The sequence below is a fragment of the Amblyomma americanum genome, chromosome 9 (assembly GCF_052857255.1).
Source record: "Amblyomma americanum isolate KBUSLIRL-KWMA chromosome 9, ASM5285725v1, whole genome shotgun sequence".
Taxonomy (NCBI): domain Eukaryota; kingdom Metazoa; phylum Arthropoda; class Arachnida; order Ixodida; family Ixodidae; genus Amblyomma; species Amblyomma americanum.
This window is the reverse complement of record NC_135505.1, coordinates 75,150,483-75,167,525: the sequence shown is the minus strand read 5'-3', so window position 1 is coordinate 75,167,525 and position 17,043 is coordinate 75,150,483. Positions and strand designations below refer to the sequence as shown.

Sequence of the window (17,043 nt, the reverse complement as noted above, 5' to 3'; positions counted from 1 at the left end):
TGCGCTACTTCTCTTACGAACCGTCTTGAGCGACACATATGGCAAATGTTGATGCTCCTGTGTTCTCTACTTTAGGCGCCATGGGAGCAGCCAGACTTCAAGCCTGACTCTTTGTGGCCGAAGGCAGGGCGAGTGGTTTTCAAGAACTTCTGCACCCGCTACAGAGACGACCTCGAACTCGTCCTCAAAGGCGTTACCTGTGACATCAACGCAGGAGAAAAGGCAGGAAAATCTCGATACATAAAAGACCTACTTGCCAGATTACAGTGTCTGAGAAGACCAGTCTCCTTTAACAATGTCGTCATTAGTCTTGCTACCCTGCTTCCAATAATCCGTGACCCTCAAGAGAATTTACCGAGAGTGGTGTTGCCCGATGGGAGATTGCGCGCCTTGCTTTGGCGCAGCAATGTGTCACGCCTGTAAAAATGCATGTACGCCCTTAAAGAAGCTGCTACATTCGCCTCAGCAATTGCCGGCGTGTAGGAGTAGCCGGTGCTGATACGATGCGAAGTAACAGCCTTCTAGTGCGATATACCTGATATAACATCCGGAGGAGAGCGCAAACAAAGAAAGCGGTGCTACAACCAGTTCGCAGTGAAATACCCCATTTTTGGAATAGCAACAGATGTTGGACGTAGAACTTGCTTCCCTGCAAGAACATATGCTCCCTTGTTCTTGAAAATTCACAAGTGACCACTGATTTAGCTGTGTTACATGGTACAATAATGTTCATTTTAGCGGTAAACGTGGCTTGGCGATCCAACGAAATAGTTTCCTGGGGAGACTTATCAGATTCCGGTAGTGGAGGACAGATAGCTATAGCAAATGATGTAAAAACTTATTTTGCGAGAATCAGTCGCAAAGTTGAGTAATAGCGGGCGGTCTCTTATGTAATTAGTGGCATGTCGCATGTTCGCCTTATGTCTGGGGAGGCAATAATATCAAAGCAAATCTTACGTTAATTATAGAAACCGCAACATTACGAGAGCGTGCCTGAAATGAAAACAGGTCAAATTTAAATACAAAGCTGAAATAAACATTATTTGTGTGGCTTGAGACCTTTGAAACCTCTCTCGGTAGTCCCAGAGCCGCTCTTGGCAAATCGAACCCACACCCACGATTGGTCATTCCCTTCTCGTGAAATATTAATTTAGCGGAAAGTATGACTTTGTTAGGAAAGCAACGGGACTGGTTGTGCTCAGATAAGGGGATCCAAAACGTCATACTCTTGGAATGCAGCGCAATCTGCCTGCTTGAATTCAATCTGTGTAACAATTTCAGAAGTCCAAGCCAACAATAGCTTTAAGGGTTGTTCCCACTGTTTCGACACGGTGAATTTTCCATAAGCATAATAGGTGATCAGGAGAGCATTATGTCTGGTAGAAAAATCCTTTTGGCATCCCGATTCATATAGTGCAGTCTTGAGTACCACCCTACCTATTAAATTTTTGTGGCAGTGTTATTCCAATTAGGCTATTTTAAGCTGAAGTGCTATTAAGTAAGGAAGTAAATTAAGTACTATTAAGCTATATTAAATCTGTGTTTTAAAGAATTTAATTTTGAGTTCTCGGAAGGTTCCTGCAATTTTCACACTGCAGCCTCACGCCAGTAGTACTATTGTCTTCTCTGCTGCTAAAACGGTAACTGAGATTTCAGTGTATTTAAAAACGATAATATCTGCAACAGGCACCCAGCCATTCTAAAAATCTTGATATATAGCTTCGCAGTCCACCATAAAATGTTTATTGTTTTCTACGTTGCTATCGCACGTTGAGCAGGTATATGCTTCCTTTCATATTTCCTTCCTTCTGAAGGACGTAGACCTGGCCCTGAAGGGCTTGAATTAGGGATTTATTTTACAGGCTTCGCTTCCAGATTGCTCTGTTTACGGCTCATTATGTAGGCAATGATATATTGTTCGCCTTATTGCCTCTAGTGGGTTTGGAGACAAGTTTCGCGTATTTTTTTTTTTAGGAACAGTACAGGGACAACACCTGTAGATGGATACTGCTAAAAAGACTGGCATGATCAACCTACGAAGCGCTCTTTCAATGTCAGTGTTTTTTCACTTCATTTACCCTCTATAACCGGGAGATTCAGCGGTTTGTTCTGTTTTTTTTTTGAAGTCGTCTTAGGAATATCTTATTAAAAAATTCCTAGAATTGATTTTCATCTTTTTGGTGTGTGAACTGGGCATTCAGTTGCTGGCAGCATTTTTCATTATCACAGTAAGGCACTCGCCTTTTAACGGCGAAAAATTGTAGCCAGAGTTCTGTCAGTACAGTCTATGAATATAGCATAGTTTCTCGTTCTTGTTAATTTTCCCTTTGAAGTCGCTGTACGATAAGTAGGACGAGGTGATCTCTTCTTTCATTCGCATTAAATTAGCTTTACGAGAAAGAACACTCACTAGACGCAGTGAGACATCGTGTGTAATGCGACGGTCTTTCTCTCCTTCCCTCCACTGCATACCAGGTGGGAATCGTGGGCCGGACGGGTGCCGGCAAATCTTCGCTCACGCTCTCTCTTTTCCGGCTCATCGAGGCCACAAGTGGTGCCGTTTGCATCGACGGCGTCGACATCTCCTTCCTCGGCCTGCAGGACCTCCGCTCGAAGCTCACTATCATCCCGCAGGTCTGTTATGGCTTCGTGCTTGGTGCCACGTTTAAAGGCTCATTTTGAAAACAAAATCTATAGCCGCTGTTCTGTCCATCTAGCAGCAGTCAGGTGGTATCACAACTGCAGGAAGCTTGTGGTTTTGTAGCGTCCGTGAAACAATATGTGGTAACGGCGCGGTCGAAATTAACAATTATTGATTGTGTATTCATGGCGAAAGTTTTTAAGGGATTCTTCGTCAGTGATTCTTCAGTAAGTACAGGTACTATTTTTATTTGGCGGAGAAAACTTTTTATCCTCGGGGCAGCAGGAGCGGAGTTCGATACCTAGTGCCGCTGGCTACCCACCAGTGAGAGAACAGGTACAAGTTTTCCCGTCGCCTGGTGCTCGGCTTATCTGAGGATAAATGCTTGGAAAATGGGTCTTTTATCTCACCTTTAGCAATCGAAAAAATACCTTGTGCCATGGCGCTCTTTGGCCATAGATAGCCTTGCGCCATAAGAGTCCATAATCATCACCAGGAACTTAATTAGAAGATGTTACACATGTAAATTTGATTTTGCCTGCAGAACGGTGCTTTATTCGCTTAATGAATGCGGCCAGGATGCTAGGATTTCCCGAGTTTTCTCAGCAGTTCTTCATCTAGCATTTCATTACCCACATCATTTTTTTCTTCAAATCCGGTTAATAAGCACTTCTTGACCGGTAGGACCCCGTTCTGTTCAGTGGTACTCTGCGCTCTAACCTGGATCCCTTCGACAAAATGAAAGATGAAGAGCTTTGGCAGGCACTCGAGCTCTCGCACCTGAAGGATTATGTGACTGGTCTGGAGAACGGACTTGCCCACAACATCGCAGAAGGTGGAGAAAATATCAGGTATGCCAGCTTGCATCGGATTGGGCGTTAACAATCATACATAAAAAAACTGCTCACAACTAACAAATCGTTTTATTCGATAAGAAAATCTCTCTACAGCATTAAAAACGGGCATTTTTACGTTATTTAATTTTTGTTACTAAATAACGTATTTATATACAATTTTCAGTAGGACGTTAAATTGATATTAAATAAAGTTCTTTCTGATAGTGTGCATTTAAACTGGAATAGTTGGTGCGAAAGCGAAATAATGTTTGTGTTATTGAAATTTTGCTGAAAATTGTGTTAAATAATAATGACATTCAGTCTACAACACTAAAAGAGAAATAATCCAGAAATTATGAATTCTAAAAAGTTGCTTGTTTTATTGCACAATACACCTACATCTAGAATGGGTTTGTCGACAAATGCCATCAGCAGCAAAAAATATATGCTGCCTCATAGAAAGCGCCTTTTTTTGGAGATGTTATCGAAGGAATTATTTCTCACTACCTTTTGGATTGACTAACGCTGAAAAGTGCTAGCACATATATAGACGTCAACGTTCTACTGCACTGTAAGCATTAAAATATTAAATACTGAATTTTAATACCAAGAAAAATTGTAAAATGAAAAAATCTTGAAATGATGAGAGCAAAAATAGAAACAAAAATGCTAATATCATGAAAGAAAAGCTTAGGAATGGGTATTTTACGCACATAAATGTTTCCACATAAAAAAGAGTTACCGCTTTGTATAACAATACAGTTGCGCCCCGATTGTATTTGCAGATATGAATGAAAAACTTCCCCAACCATGGTTCCCGTGTTATTGTGGGATACGGTGTGTAATACAGTAAAGACATGCAGCAAGCGCTTAAGAACAGTAAAATCGTTTTGGAAGTTGGCCTAGGAAAAAAATCACGATCACGACAACGTTCTTGGAAATGAGCAAGGTATTGGAAGAAGCGCGTCCGCACCTGCCGCTTTTTTAAGGATCGTTTTATTTACGCCGAGGTTATTTTCTAGATATTAGACTCATTCTTTCGTACTGGAATCTTATAACTGCCGTTTAGAAAAAAAGGCCTTTAATTTTAATGGCGGAACGAAAGCTTCTTGAGGAGTAGAGGCCTGCAAGCCCCTCGGTTTCGAACGGCGGCGGCGTGGCGATCTTATCTAGTCGGTGGCGGCGGCGTCGGCGGCGCGGCGCCAGACATTCATCGGCGGCGGCGCAAGGCCATTTTCTGACTGCGGCGGCGGCGCCATCGGCGTGAAAATCTAAACAAAAAATTTAAACAGCTATTTCCCTACAGCTTTCTTTGATAAACTGGTTCAAAATTTAGGGCTTTTCGTACTAAGGGCTGAGAGGACAGAATACATAGGAAGAAATGTAAAATGTTCTGTAAATATTTTGTTTCTTTAGGCTCCGTATTAAAAAAAAGGCATATATATCAAACGCATAATGTTGATTGTGTTTATATATTTCCTGCTCCACGAATGAGCAGAACCTTTCTTGTTTTCTGCGTCGAAGTCGCAATTGTTTTCTTTTTTTTTTTTGCTTTGCCTCAGTTAAATTTTTTCGTTGCTGCAGAGTCAGTCAATTCGTCTAGAATTGCTTACCCGGCGCCTACGCACATGACACTCGATATTTTAGCCGTACTTCCACTTGTTCTGAATGAGATTGTGTTTATAGATTATTCTTAACTCCAAATAAAACAGACCTCTTCAATGACCAAGACAAAATATTGCTTGGTTCATCCTTTACCTGTAAAACAATGACTAGATGTTATAACACAAGCATTTCTAACTGGGCACTTGGTGAAATCCCTTGTTTTGAATATTAATCACCATTTGCTTAATAGAACTTCTCCTATAGCGGCCTTTTCCCGCAATGAAAAGAATTGAAATACTTTTTTTGCAACCCTAGGTGAAGATTTCTTCCAGCTGAGATACTTATGATGCGTTGATGCCGTATTTAGACATCGCTGATTACACCCGCAGCCACAGTGCCCACGACCATCGAGTCGTCATTCCGATGTTCCGAGACCGTTCTCTCTTCTCCTTGAAACTGACCCCCCGCGGTGGCTCAGGGACGCTCGGCTACTGATCCGGATTTCCCGGGTGCGAACACGACGTCGGAGGCCGCGTTTCGACGGAGGCGAAATGCAAGGGCGCCCGTGTGCTGTGCGATGTCAGTGCACGTTAAAGATCCCCAGGAGGTCGAAACTATTCCGGAGCCCTGCACTACGGCACCTCTTTCTTCCTTTCTTCTTTCGCGCCCTCTTTTATCCCTTCCCTTATGGTGCGGTTCAGGTGTCCACCGATATGTGAGACAGATACTGTTCCATTTCCTTTCCCCAATTTCCCCCAAACCCAATTTACTATCTTTCTTCTCATTGAAAAAAAAATGGTTTTGAGAAAATGATATGGCGCAGTAACTGTCTCACTTATCTCGGTGCACATCCGAACTGCGCTGTACGCCAAGGGATAAAGGAGGGAGTGAAAGAAAAAAAGGAACGAAGAGGACCGTAGCGGAGGGCTCCGGAATGATTTCGATCATCTGGGAACCTTTAGCGTGCACTGACATAGCACAGCACACGGGCGCTTTTTGCGTATCGCCTCCATCAAAACGCGGCCGCCGCGATCGGGTTCGAACCCAGGCACTCCGGTTCAGTACTCCCGTGCCATGTTGCGCTTTTGGAGAACTTTTGGAGAAGACGAGCAAAGTTGCTTTTTATTTTTGTACTGCTTCTTTGTTCAGCTCCTTGACATTATTATCTGCTTCAGGCAGGGAATTAAACAAGACAAAACAAAATCTAAAACGCCGCTAGATTTTCGGGGAAAATATATCTATTCATATCTAGAGGGCACGCTATTGCGCCCAGTGAAAACGGCGGCGGCGGCGCAGCGAGGGCAGTCGGCGGCGCTGCGCCGATGCCTTAGAGCACATTGACGAGTCGCAGTGGCACCGGCATGCGGCGGCCGTAAGAACTAGAAGGGCAGAAAAGTATTCAATAGCGCCTAGAGATGGCGAGCGAGATGTTGCCTATGCCGGGCATATTTATACATTATTCACTTAGATGCATAATACAAAACTGGCACAACGCCCGTATGTTTATAAATTGCGGTACAGGCCCTTCGCCGTATAATGCACACAGTTTACAAAGGGAGGGGCATGATGTTGTGGATATCTTTAGTACATCTTACGAATCACAGAAAATTAGTACAGCGCCAGCAGGGAGGCACAAGTGATTTCCTAGGGCACGCGTTTGATATTTTTGGGATGGTTTCTTGAAGTTTTCATCGCAAAAATTATCCCCAGATTCCATAATTTTCTCCAGATCCTGAGGCTCACTGCTACTACAAGCACCCCCCTTCCCCGCCAAAAAAGTCAGAACCCTGCTGGTTTTGACTATATAATAAAGAAGTTTGAAAACAGAGCTAGAGTAGTTGGTATTCGTAGACTTTCTTGAGGATTTTTGTTTAGTTAATTAGAGCAGTTTGCTAGAGAAATGAAAATTTTATAGCATAAGAGGACAGACATTATCTTTTAACAAATCCTGCCTATGTAATAAAACAGAAGCAGTAAAAAAACACTGTCCTGTGTTAAGCGGCAACTGATTATTGTGTAGTGCCCAGAGTTGCATTTTAGGGCTGTACTTTAATATATTAATATTAATATTTTTAATATATGACACCAATATATTTTGTTACGAGTAACGACATTCATCTTTATGTAGAACAATGTAACATTACGATTAACTCTTTATAGGAATTGTTGGAAGTCAATGCCGTAAAATTAATTGGAAGGAAAAAAAGAAGATATATTGAGGTAAAATGATGATCATATGCATCCACATCAAGACCAAGCAAAAAATTTCCGAAGTATGGAACGGTATTCAAATGTTTTTGTTATCTTTTCCGCGACCCTGCAGTGGGATTAGTAAAAAAAAACTGGCGTAATATGCCGCTCTAGACCTTCTTTTCACAGGCGTTTAAATCTTGCTGCATAATTCATTTCCTTCTAATTCACATTGATATTGCTCCTACTTAGTATGAAAAAACACAACATCCACCAATCTAGCACGTATTCACCGGTTACAGAAGAAATATGTTCGATACATATAGAACAATTTTCGCGCATCATCTAAAATAGCTTTCTTTATAACCCTGACGTGATTTAAACTTACATTCTCTACAGATATTGCTTGAATCGTGTATATTAATTGGTAATCCATAGTTATATTAGGTATCTATGGAACCTCGCCCAACCCCAGAGCGAAGCTCCAAATTATTTCACAAGACACTTCAGCATTGGTGAGTACCGACGCCGCGGTCAACCTACGGCACACAGTGCCTTACATACATAATATCAACACGTTTAAACCATTCTAATTCGATCCACTTTGTTATTTTGACACTAATATGCTGGGAGCTCCGGTTAATGCATTGTGTTTTTCAGTTAATATTCTGGGGCTGTGTTATTTGTTTGCATTTTAACATCTAAATCATTGACGCCCTAAAAGAGTTTAGAATATATGTGAGACATACATGTACACTTTGATATATATTTGTATATGTGTGCATATGCGTGGGTATATGCTTATCTGTTATGCTGCCTGTCTGAGGAAATAAGGTACTGTAGGCCCGTCAAGCTTCACAAGGCCAGGTATTTTTTACAGTCCCCCGTCTCTAATTTTTTTTTGCATTATGGCGAATAAACAATTTCAGTTCCAGTTTAAACTGCCAAGATTCCTACAACAAAATGCTAAAAAGAAGTTTCAGAACGGTTTGAAAACCGTCATCGAAACATGTACTGCGGAGTGAAACGCTCACGAAATTTTTAATGAGGTGCTGGATACGACCATTTATCACATAATCAAGTTCACTACCGTTTTCTATTACTGCTAGTCGGCTTGTCATAACACAAACGAAGAAGATTTGAACACATATAGCTGTGTACTTTGCTTTGCTCAAGCCGTACAGAGAGTTCTCCACAGTCACTCTTTCAGTAGTCACGAAATGCCACGTAATCAAATCACCATAACGCCTGAGAAGAAAATCTTTAACATGTTAGCGGTGAAAGAAACCGAGCTAATTTTGTAGAGTGTATATCGCTTTGATATGCCACTTCAGATGTTTTACTAACTAGATTACAATTTTTTGTCTCCCTGTAAATTGAGAACCGGACGTATCTTGCGCATATTCTTTATGATCAATCATTGGTGGGGCCAAACTTCACAGCTTGTAACCACGCTTGCGCAGTGTCGGCCAGCGCCAGCTTGTATGCCTAGCACGAGCCTTGCTGCGGAAGTCACGCATCTTGGTCCTGGACGAGGCGACTGCCGCCGTTGACATGGAGACGGATGACCTCATCCAGGCCACAATACGGCGTGAATTCGCCGAATGCACCGTCATCACCATCGCGCATCGTCTGAACACCATCCTGGACTACGACAAGTGAGTGTGGCAGGTGGTTTTAAGATATTGATTTGCGCTTGCTTTTGTAGTAAACTTAAAATAGAGGTAACCAGAATTCTTGGCTTGTGCGAGTGGTATTTGTCACAAGCCTGAGCAACTCACTACGTATGCGCTCTCTCTCCTCTACATTTTTAAGGCGAAACCACTGCCCCGGACTTCGGAGACAGGCGTTTCCTTGGGCGAAGACACTAGTAAATATGAGGCGGGATATAATGTGCTGTGTTAACATTTTTTAGGTCCGCACTCATTCGAATCCTCGACGCTGACCTGCCGCAAGAAGTGACGCACAGTCTGGTACGCTTGTGTGCTTGAGTCGAGAATTAAGTGGACTATATAGAGAGCTGACACTTTTCTGCCAGGCAGGCGTTTCACAGACGACAAACGAACGTCTCCTCTTACTTGGCGACTAGTCACTCCTCTGACCTATTCACCCAAGGAAAGATCACGCTGGAATTACAGAGGACCTTTTTCTGCACATAAAAAACCTGAATTTCGAAGTGTGCAGTGTATAGAGTGTTTCAGCTGAGTGGAGTGAGTTCTTTGAACTCACTACGAGGCGAGTCGTTTTACAGGCAACATCAGTTTAGTGAATCGTATGACGCTGAGCGACTCAGTAAACTTGAATATAATTGGATTAAAATGACACAGAATGGCCGTGTGACCGGAATATTACACGCTCAACAGGACTCAGGACATTCTGCAAATTATTTTATTACTTCGGAGCGTAAGCAGTGAATATATTCCTGCGAAGATACAGCAACCGACTGGTCACGAATGTGGTTTTGGCTTGCTCATGAACCTTTGAAAGAATAAAAATTGCTTTAGGACTGCAATTATCGGAGAGTGAATTCAGTATTAAGCAAAACATAATTTTGGGATGTTTGCAATATAGGCACCTGAAATGAAACCTTATATGTAAATTCACTGTTCAAGAAGAAAGGGCTTGTCTTCGTATTCCTGCGACTATTACTGTGCATTACTTCTCATCAAATAAATGCTGCCACGCAAAGCGGAAGCCAGATAGTTAAGTGGGTATGATATTCAGTGCCATAGTATTTCGCCCCACAGATTGTCGTGTCACATGATGCTCGAACTCTTCTCTTAGTTTTTACTTGTTAGAAACAATTTGGGCTGTCCGGTAGAGAGCTCAATTAATTAGCCCAGGAGCTATGTTACTAGGCACACACGAACGTACATTATCTTGCTTGAACTTGTAATATTTGCAATGGCGGTTATTGCTGGGCGTTATGTGAAGTGCAAATGTTTTCGCAGTTTTCTCCGGAAACATCTCCTCACTGCTGTGGCATGACGGATACGCAGGAGCCTTTAAAATTACCAGCAAAGAACAATAACGCCTTAGCTATTAGCAGGAAATGAAACGCTAACAAGAGAACTGAAATGCCAACACCGAAACGAGCAGATAGTAGCTCCAGGAAAGGCAAAAGAAGCGAAGGTTATCAACACTTCAAAAGGACAGTCTTCTCACCTTCAAATTAAAATTACCCTGCTTATATAGTGTAAGGCTTGCTCTAGTTAATGTCTTCTCACTTTGCTGTTTGCTTTTTAGAATTCTAGTTCGAGTTTAATTTGTTGCTGATAGTACCTTTCACAATCAAGTAACTTTGAATAATAGTCGCCATCTGGGTTAGTTGGTGCATGGTTTTGAACGAAAATACAGTCAAACGACGAAAGACAGAGTACAGACAAGGCACATACTGCGACTGGAACTAAGTGTGGTTTGTTGAAACACATGCACCTGCCAAGCCGATCCTACGCAGCCTAACAACCAAGTCTCACATCACTAACGATGTTTGGTAGATAGCCAAAGTGCTAACGCTGCTGCGAAAGGAAACAATTCTCTAATAAAGAGATATAAATCGTGCTGATGTAATCTCAGGCTATTTTGATAAGCTCCGAGAATTTCGCTCCACACCTTGCCCTTGCCTGTACCTAGAACACTAATAATCGAAAACATCGGGCAGCAGGCGCAATCCCGGCTGTAGCGAAGCTCGATTGCTCCGACAATAGGGTTCAAAGATTTGTGCTCTCGCAGACAACCACTGATGCACCGGCCTGTTTGGCCGATCTAAACTTTTTCGCAGGTCAGGAGATTGTGGCACACTACACGTGCCATACATGTAATGTGACAGTTTTCATGCTGCATAGTACACGCAGTAGCTCTGGTTCTGCCCCTGCAGTACGTGAACAAAGGCTGGAAATTTTGCATGACGCAGAAAGCACAACGTTAACGCCTTGCCTTAAAGCTACTTTTTTGTTTCTTTTATCCGTTTAGTTCCTGTCCGCTCAAACATTTTCACATCTCGGCTCTTAATTTTTTGCAGGAATCTTTCTGCCACAGTGTTCAAAAGTGCTTTTAGAAAACAGGTGACTTCCAAACGTGGAAATTGATTATGAAATCTTGACTTGTTTCTTTGGTGACAACTCTTTTACACTCGTAGTGTATACCTTGTTTCTGCTCTGTCCTTCGTCATAAGACTGGTTTATTTGTTCACCTCGAATTAAATTGATAAAAGAAGATAATAAAAAAACCTGATCATGCATACAGACGGCTCAAAATGGCCCGTTCACATTGCTTTCTGTTTGACAGCAGTCTGCAAGCCGACTTGTCTGTGAGGGCCAATAGTACGCCAAACATAACTGACGAGGATATGCAATTCCTGTGTGGTTGCATTCTGCTCTAGAGATGACAGCGACCTGCTCTTTTTGCTTAGACACGGCATCTAGCGCCGTTGTCGCTACTTGAGACGCAGCCCGGCAAATAGCATTGTGCCGAAGACCAAAGGATGTCGATCCAGCATGACATATTTATTGCACACAAATTTCGCCTTCAATGCAGCTTAGAATAATTGCATGTTCACATTTATTTCACAAGAGGCTGTCAAATATACAAGAACGCATTGAAACTGCGCACTTGTCCACACAAAAGACGGTTCGCCGCAGCGCAGCAAGGTAGCGGACTCTGTTTGATCTCGCGTCCAAACAGCTGGAAAAACACGCACAGTAAAGACCAATTTACAAATGCACCTGTTATTTCTACTTTGGGATTTTCCGCTCATCTTACACCACCCGCGTTAGTCACGCTCACCTTTTCCTTGCACCGTACACTTCACATTCGCCGTATACAGAGGTGCGAGCTTTTACCATGTTGCCTAGAGGAAGAGCGTTACATATAAGGCACCAGTCAAACATACTCCGGATAATGAGAGTAATTTAGGCGTGCAGAAAATAACGCTTCTGCTACATTCGGTTGCTGCAGTAAAGCGTTAAGTAGGGCTAGTTGGTACGTGATTCATGTGGCACTCGTGCCGTACAGTTGAAGTCTCTTTCTAGCTTTTACGGAAAACACTGAACTTTACCATGCGACACGAAATGTAGTGAATAGGAGCCCATATAATGGGTAATGAAGACAGTTCGGCCTAGTGACATTGCGGCTTTGCGCAATATGCTTCACTGTAAAAAACCACAGTACTTCTTTCATTCACGCATTACAGGATCATGGTACTCGACCGCGGCCGCATCGTGGAGTTCGAAGAACCGCGAGAACTGCTCAAGCGGGAGACATCCGCATTCTACCAGCTGGCCAAGGACGCGAAACTTGTCTAATTGCTACCCCGAGAAAGCTCTTTTTTTATTTTCCCGCTTCTCGGGTGTCCTGTTTTTATTATAGAGCTGAAAATTAAAATAAATTACTTTTCCTACTACTTATAACTCCAAAGAATGTTTGCATTGCTATGCTGATGTGCTTGATTTTTTTGCAGGTTAAAAGCACAGTATGTGCTTGTAACTTACAAAACAGTATGTGCTCGAGCATGATCCTCCTGAAAAGGACAAAAAAAAATAGATTGGTCTCTCTGTTTTGGGCTTTTCAAAATATGCGATCGTTACGTGTCTAGCGCAGCAATGTATGTGACGGTTATCAACGTGCTCAAGCTTGGAAGTACAACGTAAGCCGGAAGGGGGGGGGTGGATATTTTCAGACACTCTCATTTACTAGACCTCAAAAGATAAACAACCCAAGAACACCGTTGTGGCTATGTGGCCAAGATACTGCAGCTGTCATGCCTATTCTTCCTGCTAGTTTGCATAGCTAGGGGTGTTTTATTTCGAAAAAACATTAGACACCATATTTTGTGAAGCGCTTTCATTATAAAAGCACTCACAAGCAAGAGGAAATAAAAGCTTGCCCAGAGGTGCAAGTCCTGCCTTAACGCCATAGAGCCCAGTTGTAGATTCTTCGAAGAGATTCTAGTACAATTATGTCACTTTTTCACTTTTTCTGCTCTCAGCATTTATTTAAAATAAATTTTTCGGAAGCATGCCAATTGAAAGAATTTTATAATTTTCTTTCCACAAATTTCATGCATCAACAAAATTAGTCTTTTTTAATATATAACGTGATTATCATAAAAGAATCATATTTTTTACCTGCTTCAAATGACGAAGGCAGCATGAGGCATATGCATAAGGTGGTAACTTGAACATGGAACAGCGCCTCGCCTGTGCGGCCGTGGGACGTATCATATATGTGTTTAAAAGACATAGATAAGGAAACCTTTACTGCGAACGACGCATAATAATAATTGGTTTGTGGGGGGAAAGGAAATGGCGCAGTATCTGTCTCATATATCGTTGGGCACCTGAACCGCGCCGTAAGTGAAGGGTAAAGGAGGGAGTGAAAGAAGAAAGGGAGAGTGCCGTAGTGGAGGGCTCCGGAATAATTTAGACCACCTGGGGATCTTTAACGTGCACTCACATCGCACAGCACACGGGCGCCTTAGCGTTTTTCCTCCATAAAAACGCAGCCGCCGCGGTCGGGTTCGAACCCGGGAACTCCGGATCAGTAGTCGAGCGCCCTAACCACTGAGCCACCGCGGCGGGGCAAGAACGAAGCATACCGAAGCGCTAAATGCGACACAGCTCAAACGATGAAACAAAATGTGATTCAGGCTGAGTGTTATCTTTGTAATGATGCTCCTGAAACGATTGATAATTGCTTTATCAACAATTAGACCTGCATCCTCGTCTTCGGAAGAAGCTCCGGACGTCCTACAACCGTCTGAGGCCACCTGGGAACCATGCATGAGTGCAGCTGAGGTGGGCACTGACGCTAGGCTTAGTGCCTCCGCTGCAACGCTGGCGGAGGTAGCTATGCCGGCGTCTCTCGTGGCATCACCTGCCACGCAGTCGGCACCTGATCCGCGGCGCGAGGTCCAGCGTTGTGCCCCCGGTTTATCAGCAGATGCACCCCTCCTGCCTTCCCGAAATGCCGGATTGCTCGTGAGTGATCTGCCACCAGGGCACATGGCCATATAACTCTGCACCACCGCATGGGCCTAAACCCACACGGCATGATGAACAGGGCATTCCAATGGACTTATCGGCACCCCTACCCGTGCAAAAGTGCCCTCGCGAAACTCACAAGCGTCTCTCAAACGACAGCCAACCGATTCCACCTTCGGCAAGCGATGGATCCCAAGCTAAGCGCACTTGTCTTACGATCGAGACCTCGTGGAGCCTACACCCGGAAGTGTTGCTTGTTGCGCTAGTTGGTTATCCATGAAAATAGAGCAGCGCGTATCAAAACAGGACACAAAGGAGAGACACAGAACGACACGACCGCTCGTGTCGTTCTGTGTCTCTCCTTTGTGTCTTGTTTTGCTACGCGCTGCTTTATTTTCCTACACCCGGATCGTCTTCTTACAAAGTGACCATTAAATCCTTGGCCAACAATAGCCTCACAGATATACCGAACAAAATTTTACAAGCTAACATGGACGCGTGCCTCGGAACCAAAGGTTTTCGGGGCTTCACAGCCAGGACAAAGATCAACACCATTGCAGTGTGGCTTCCGACACTGACTGCCGTAGAACAGCTGCAAACGCTCACCAGTATTTCACTGACAAGCGAAATCTCAGTACCAGTACAAGTGTATTTAGTTGAAGGCTCCGACTTGCAGCGCTGCGTCGTCTACAACGTCGATATCACTGAGGATCAAACTGCCCTCCAGCGTGAGCTGTACTGTCCCACGCACCGCGTCATCCAGGCCCGACGCATGGGAAAGGGGCACTCTTGCATAGTCCCCTTGCAAGGCCCTCTGACACTACCAGCCCGTCTGTACTATTATTGCTGTATTTTACTGCCTCGGCCATATAAACCGAGTGTGGTATATTGCTGTAACTACTTCCGTGCTGGACATATGTGCAAATCCTGCCCCTTCACTGCTTCCGGTGAAAGTACATCGGAAGGGAAAGTGGCTTATCGATGCGGCCTTTGCAAACCCGATGACCACGATATAACATCTACAAGCTGTCCGACAAAATAACAGGCAACACAACAGGCTCGTCGTCGAATGACTAAGCATTGGCCAATACAAGACCGTATAACTTCATTGCAGACATCCAATCGGTTCGCAGCTCTCCAGTGGAATGACGACGAGTGGCCGGAGCTCCCTGAGCACACCTCGCATGATCCTTCAGCTCAGCAGTCTTCTAACGGTACTGTGCGAAAGGAACGCATCCGAAAACAGCCAGCAAAGCAGAGCAGTGTGCCTGAACTCCCGCATGACGATATGGCTGCCGTCGACGAACAATTTGCACGTCTTTTAGCGAAGGTCACCAAGCTCCGGCAACGCCGTGAACTACTCGCTCGATGTAGACGGGCAGCAGAATCATCCGCTGCATCTATCAATGGCGCAGGAACATCGCATTCCTGCCGCCCACAAGTGTCATTTCCTGCTGCCTCTTCCCAGATTACCGCACTGCCACTGGACCACTCTGCGACTTCTTTGCTCTGGTTTATGGTCAACCAGTTGTCCAACCTGACGTCCGTGATTCTACAGCACTTGGGCTAGTAACTAGAAATGGCAAGTTCCAGTCGTGCTGGTGTGCTGCAGTGGAACTGCAGAGGTATTTCCACGAAGGTGGGAGAGCTCAAGACCCGACTACAAATTCACAAGCTCCAGGTATGGGCCATGCTGCTACAGGAAACAAACGCCTTGCCATCGATTCCAGGCTTCAGTGCCTACATGATAGACAGTGCCTACATGATATCCTTCAATGATAGACCGTTGTGTACATACTTCTGCTCCTCTGGGAAAGGGGAAAGGCGGCGGTGTATGCGGACTCACGTTTTCCACATGTACGTATTGCTCTTGAAAACTGGTGCACGTCGTATCAAGAGGTAGTGGCAGTGGCTGCGAAACTTAAGAAGGGAACTGTTGTGGTCGTTTCATTTTATGTTAGACCAGCCGGTGGGGCTTCCTCCCGTATTAATCTTGGCTGGTTAACAAGTGTCCGTCGGCAGTATCCCGGGTGTCCGATTTTAGTCGGAGGCGACATTAATGCCCCTCTCCTGGATTGGAGGTATCCCACTTCAAGCCCTCGTGGCAGGCGTGGGCGGGACGCCTTCACGGATGCCCAATTTGTGCTGCTCAACCCTCCTGGGACAGCAATACGGCCAGTGCGCAAGACTCGCAGTGCTTCCTGTGCTCCAGACTTGACGTGGTGGTGGGGACCGGGTACTCCCTCCTGGCACATGGAGCCAGACTGCTGGGGAAGTGATCATCACCCTATCATCATCGGTCTTCACACCTCACATTTCCGACCTTTACGCTACAAATGTTCTGCGATGAACTGGGACAGTTTCTGCTCCTGTATGGACAATCTCTCCTCAGATTCTTGGCCAATCCTTGTTGAGCGCATACAAACTGCGCTCAACAGTGCTACAACTACCACCTGGACTGATGTTGGTCGACCGGCACCAGACCTCGGCCTTCTTAACTTGTGGGCGGCACGCCGTCAAGCCGAGCTGGCTGCTACGAGAGACCCTACTTCGTCGCAGGCACGTATGCGATTGCACTATCTTACAGCTAAGGCACGCAAATATGAACGTGACCTCTCTCGGCGGCAGTGGCATGTGTGGTGTGAACAATTTTCTGCTAAATCCTCGAATTCTTCTCTCTGGCGAACATTCCGTACAATGGAACGCGGTTGCCGTACGACTGACACAGCGGCAACCGCATGCTTCGCGGCTAAGTTGTCACCAGATGATTTCGCCAAAGAAGCAGCGCGAA

General features: G+C 44.5%; 1 protein-coding gene across 1 annotated transcript in view; it reads left to right on the top strand.

The window, feature by feature from the left end:
• The window catches only part of LOC144105357 (multidrug resistance-associated protein 1-like), a 70,815-nt gene extending 58,149 nt beyond the window's left edge, over positions 1-12,666 (top strand). The window contains 5 exon segments of the mRNA XM_077638499.1: positions 76-222; positions 2,476-2,634; positions 3,326-3,492; positions 8,736-8,930; positions 12,464-12,666. Coding sequence (XP_077494625.1) covers positions 76-222; positions 2,476-2,634; positions 3,326-3,492; positions 8,736-8,930; positions 12,464-12,575 — 780 coding nt within the window. The 3' untranslated portion in view covers positions 12,576-12,666.
• Positions 12,667-17,043: the final 4,377 nt, after the last annotated feature.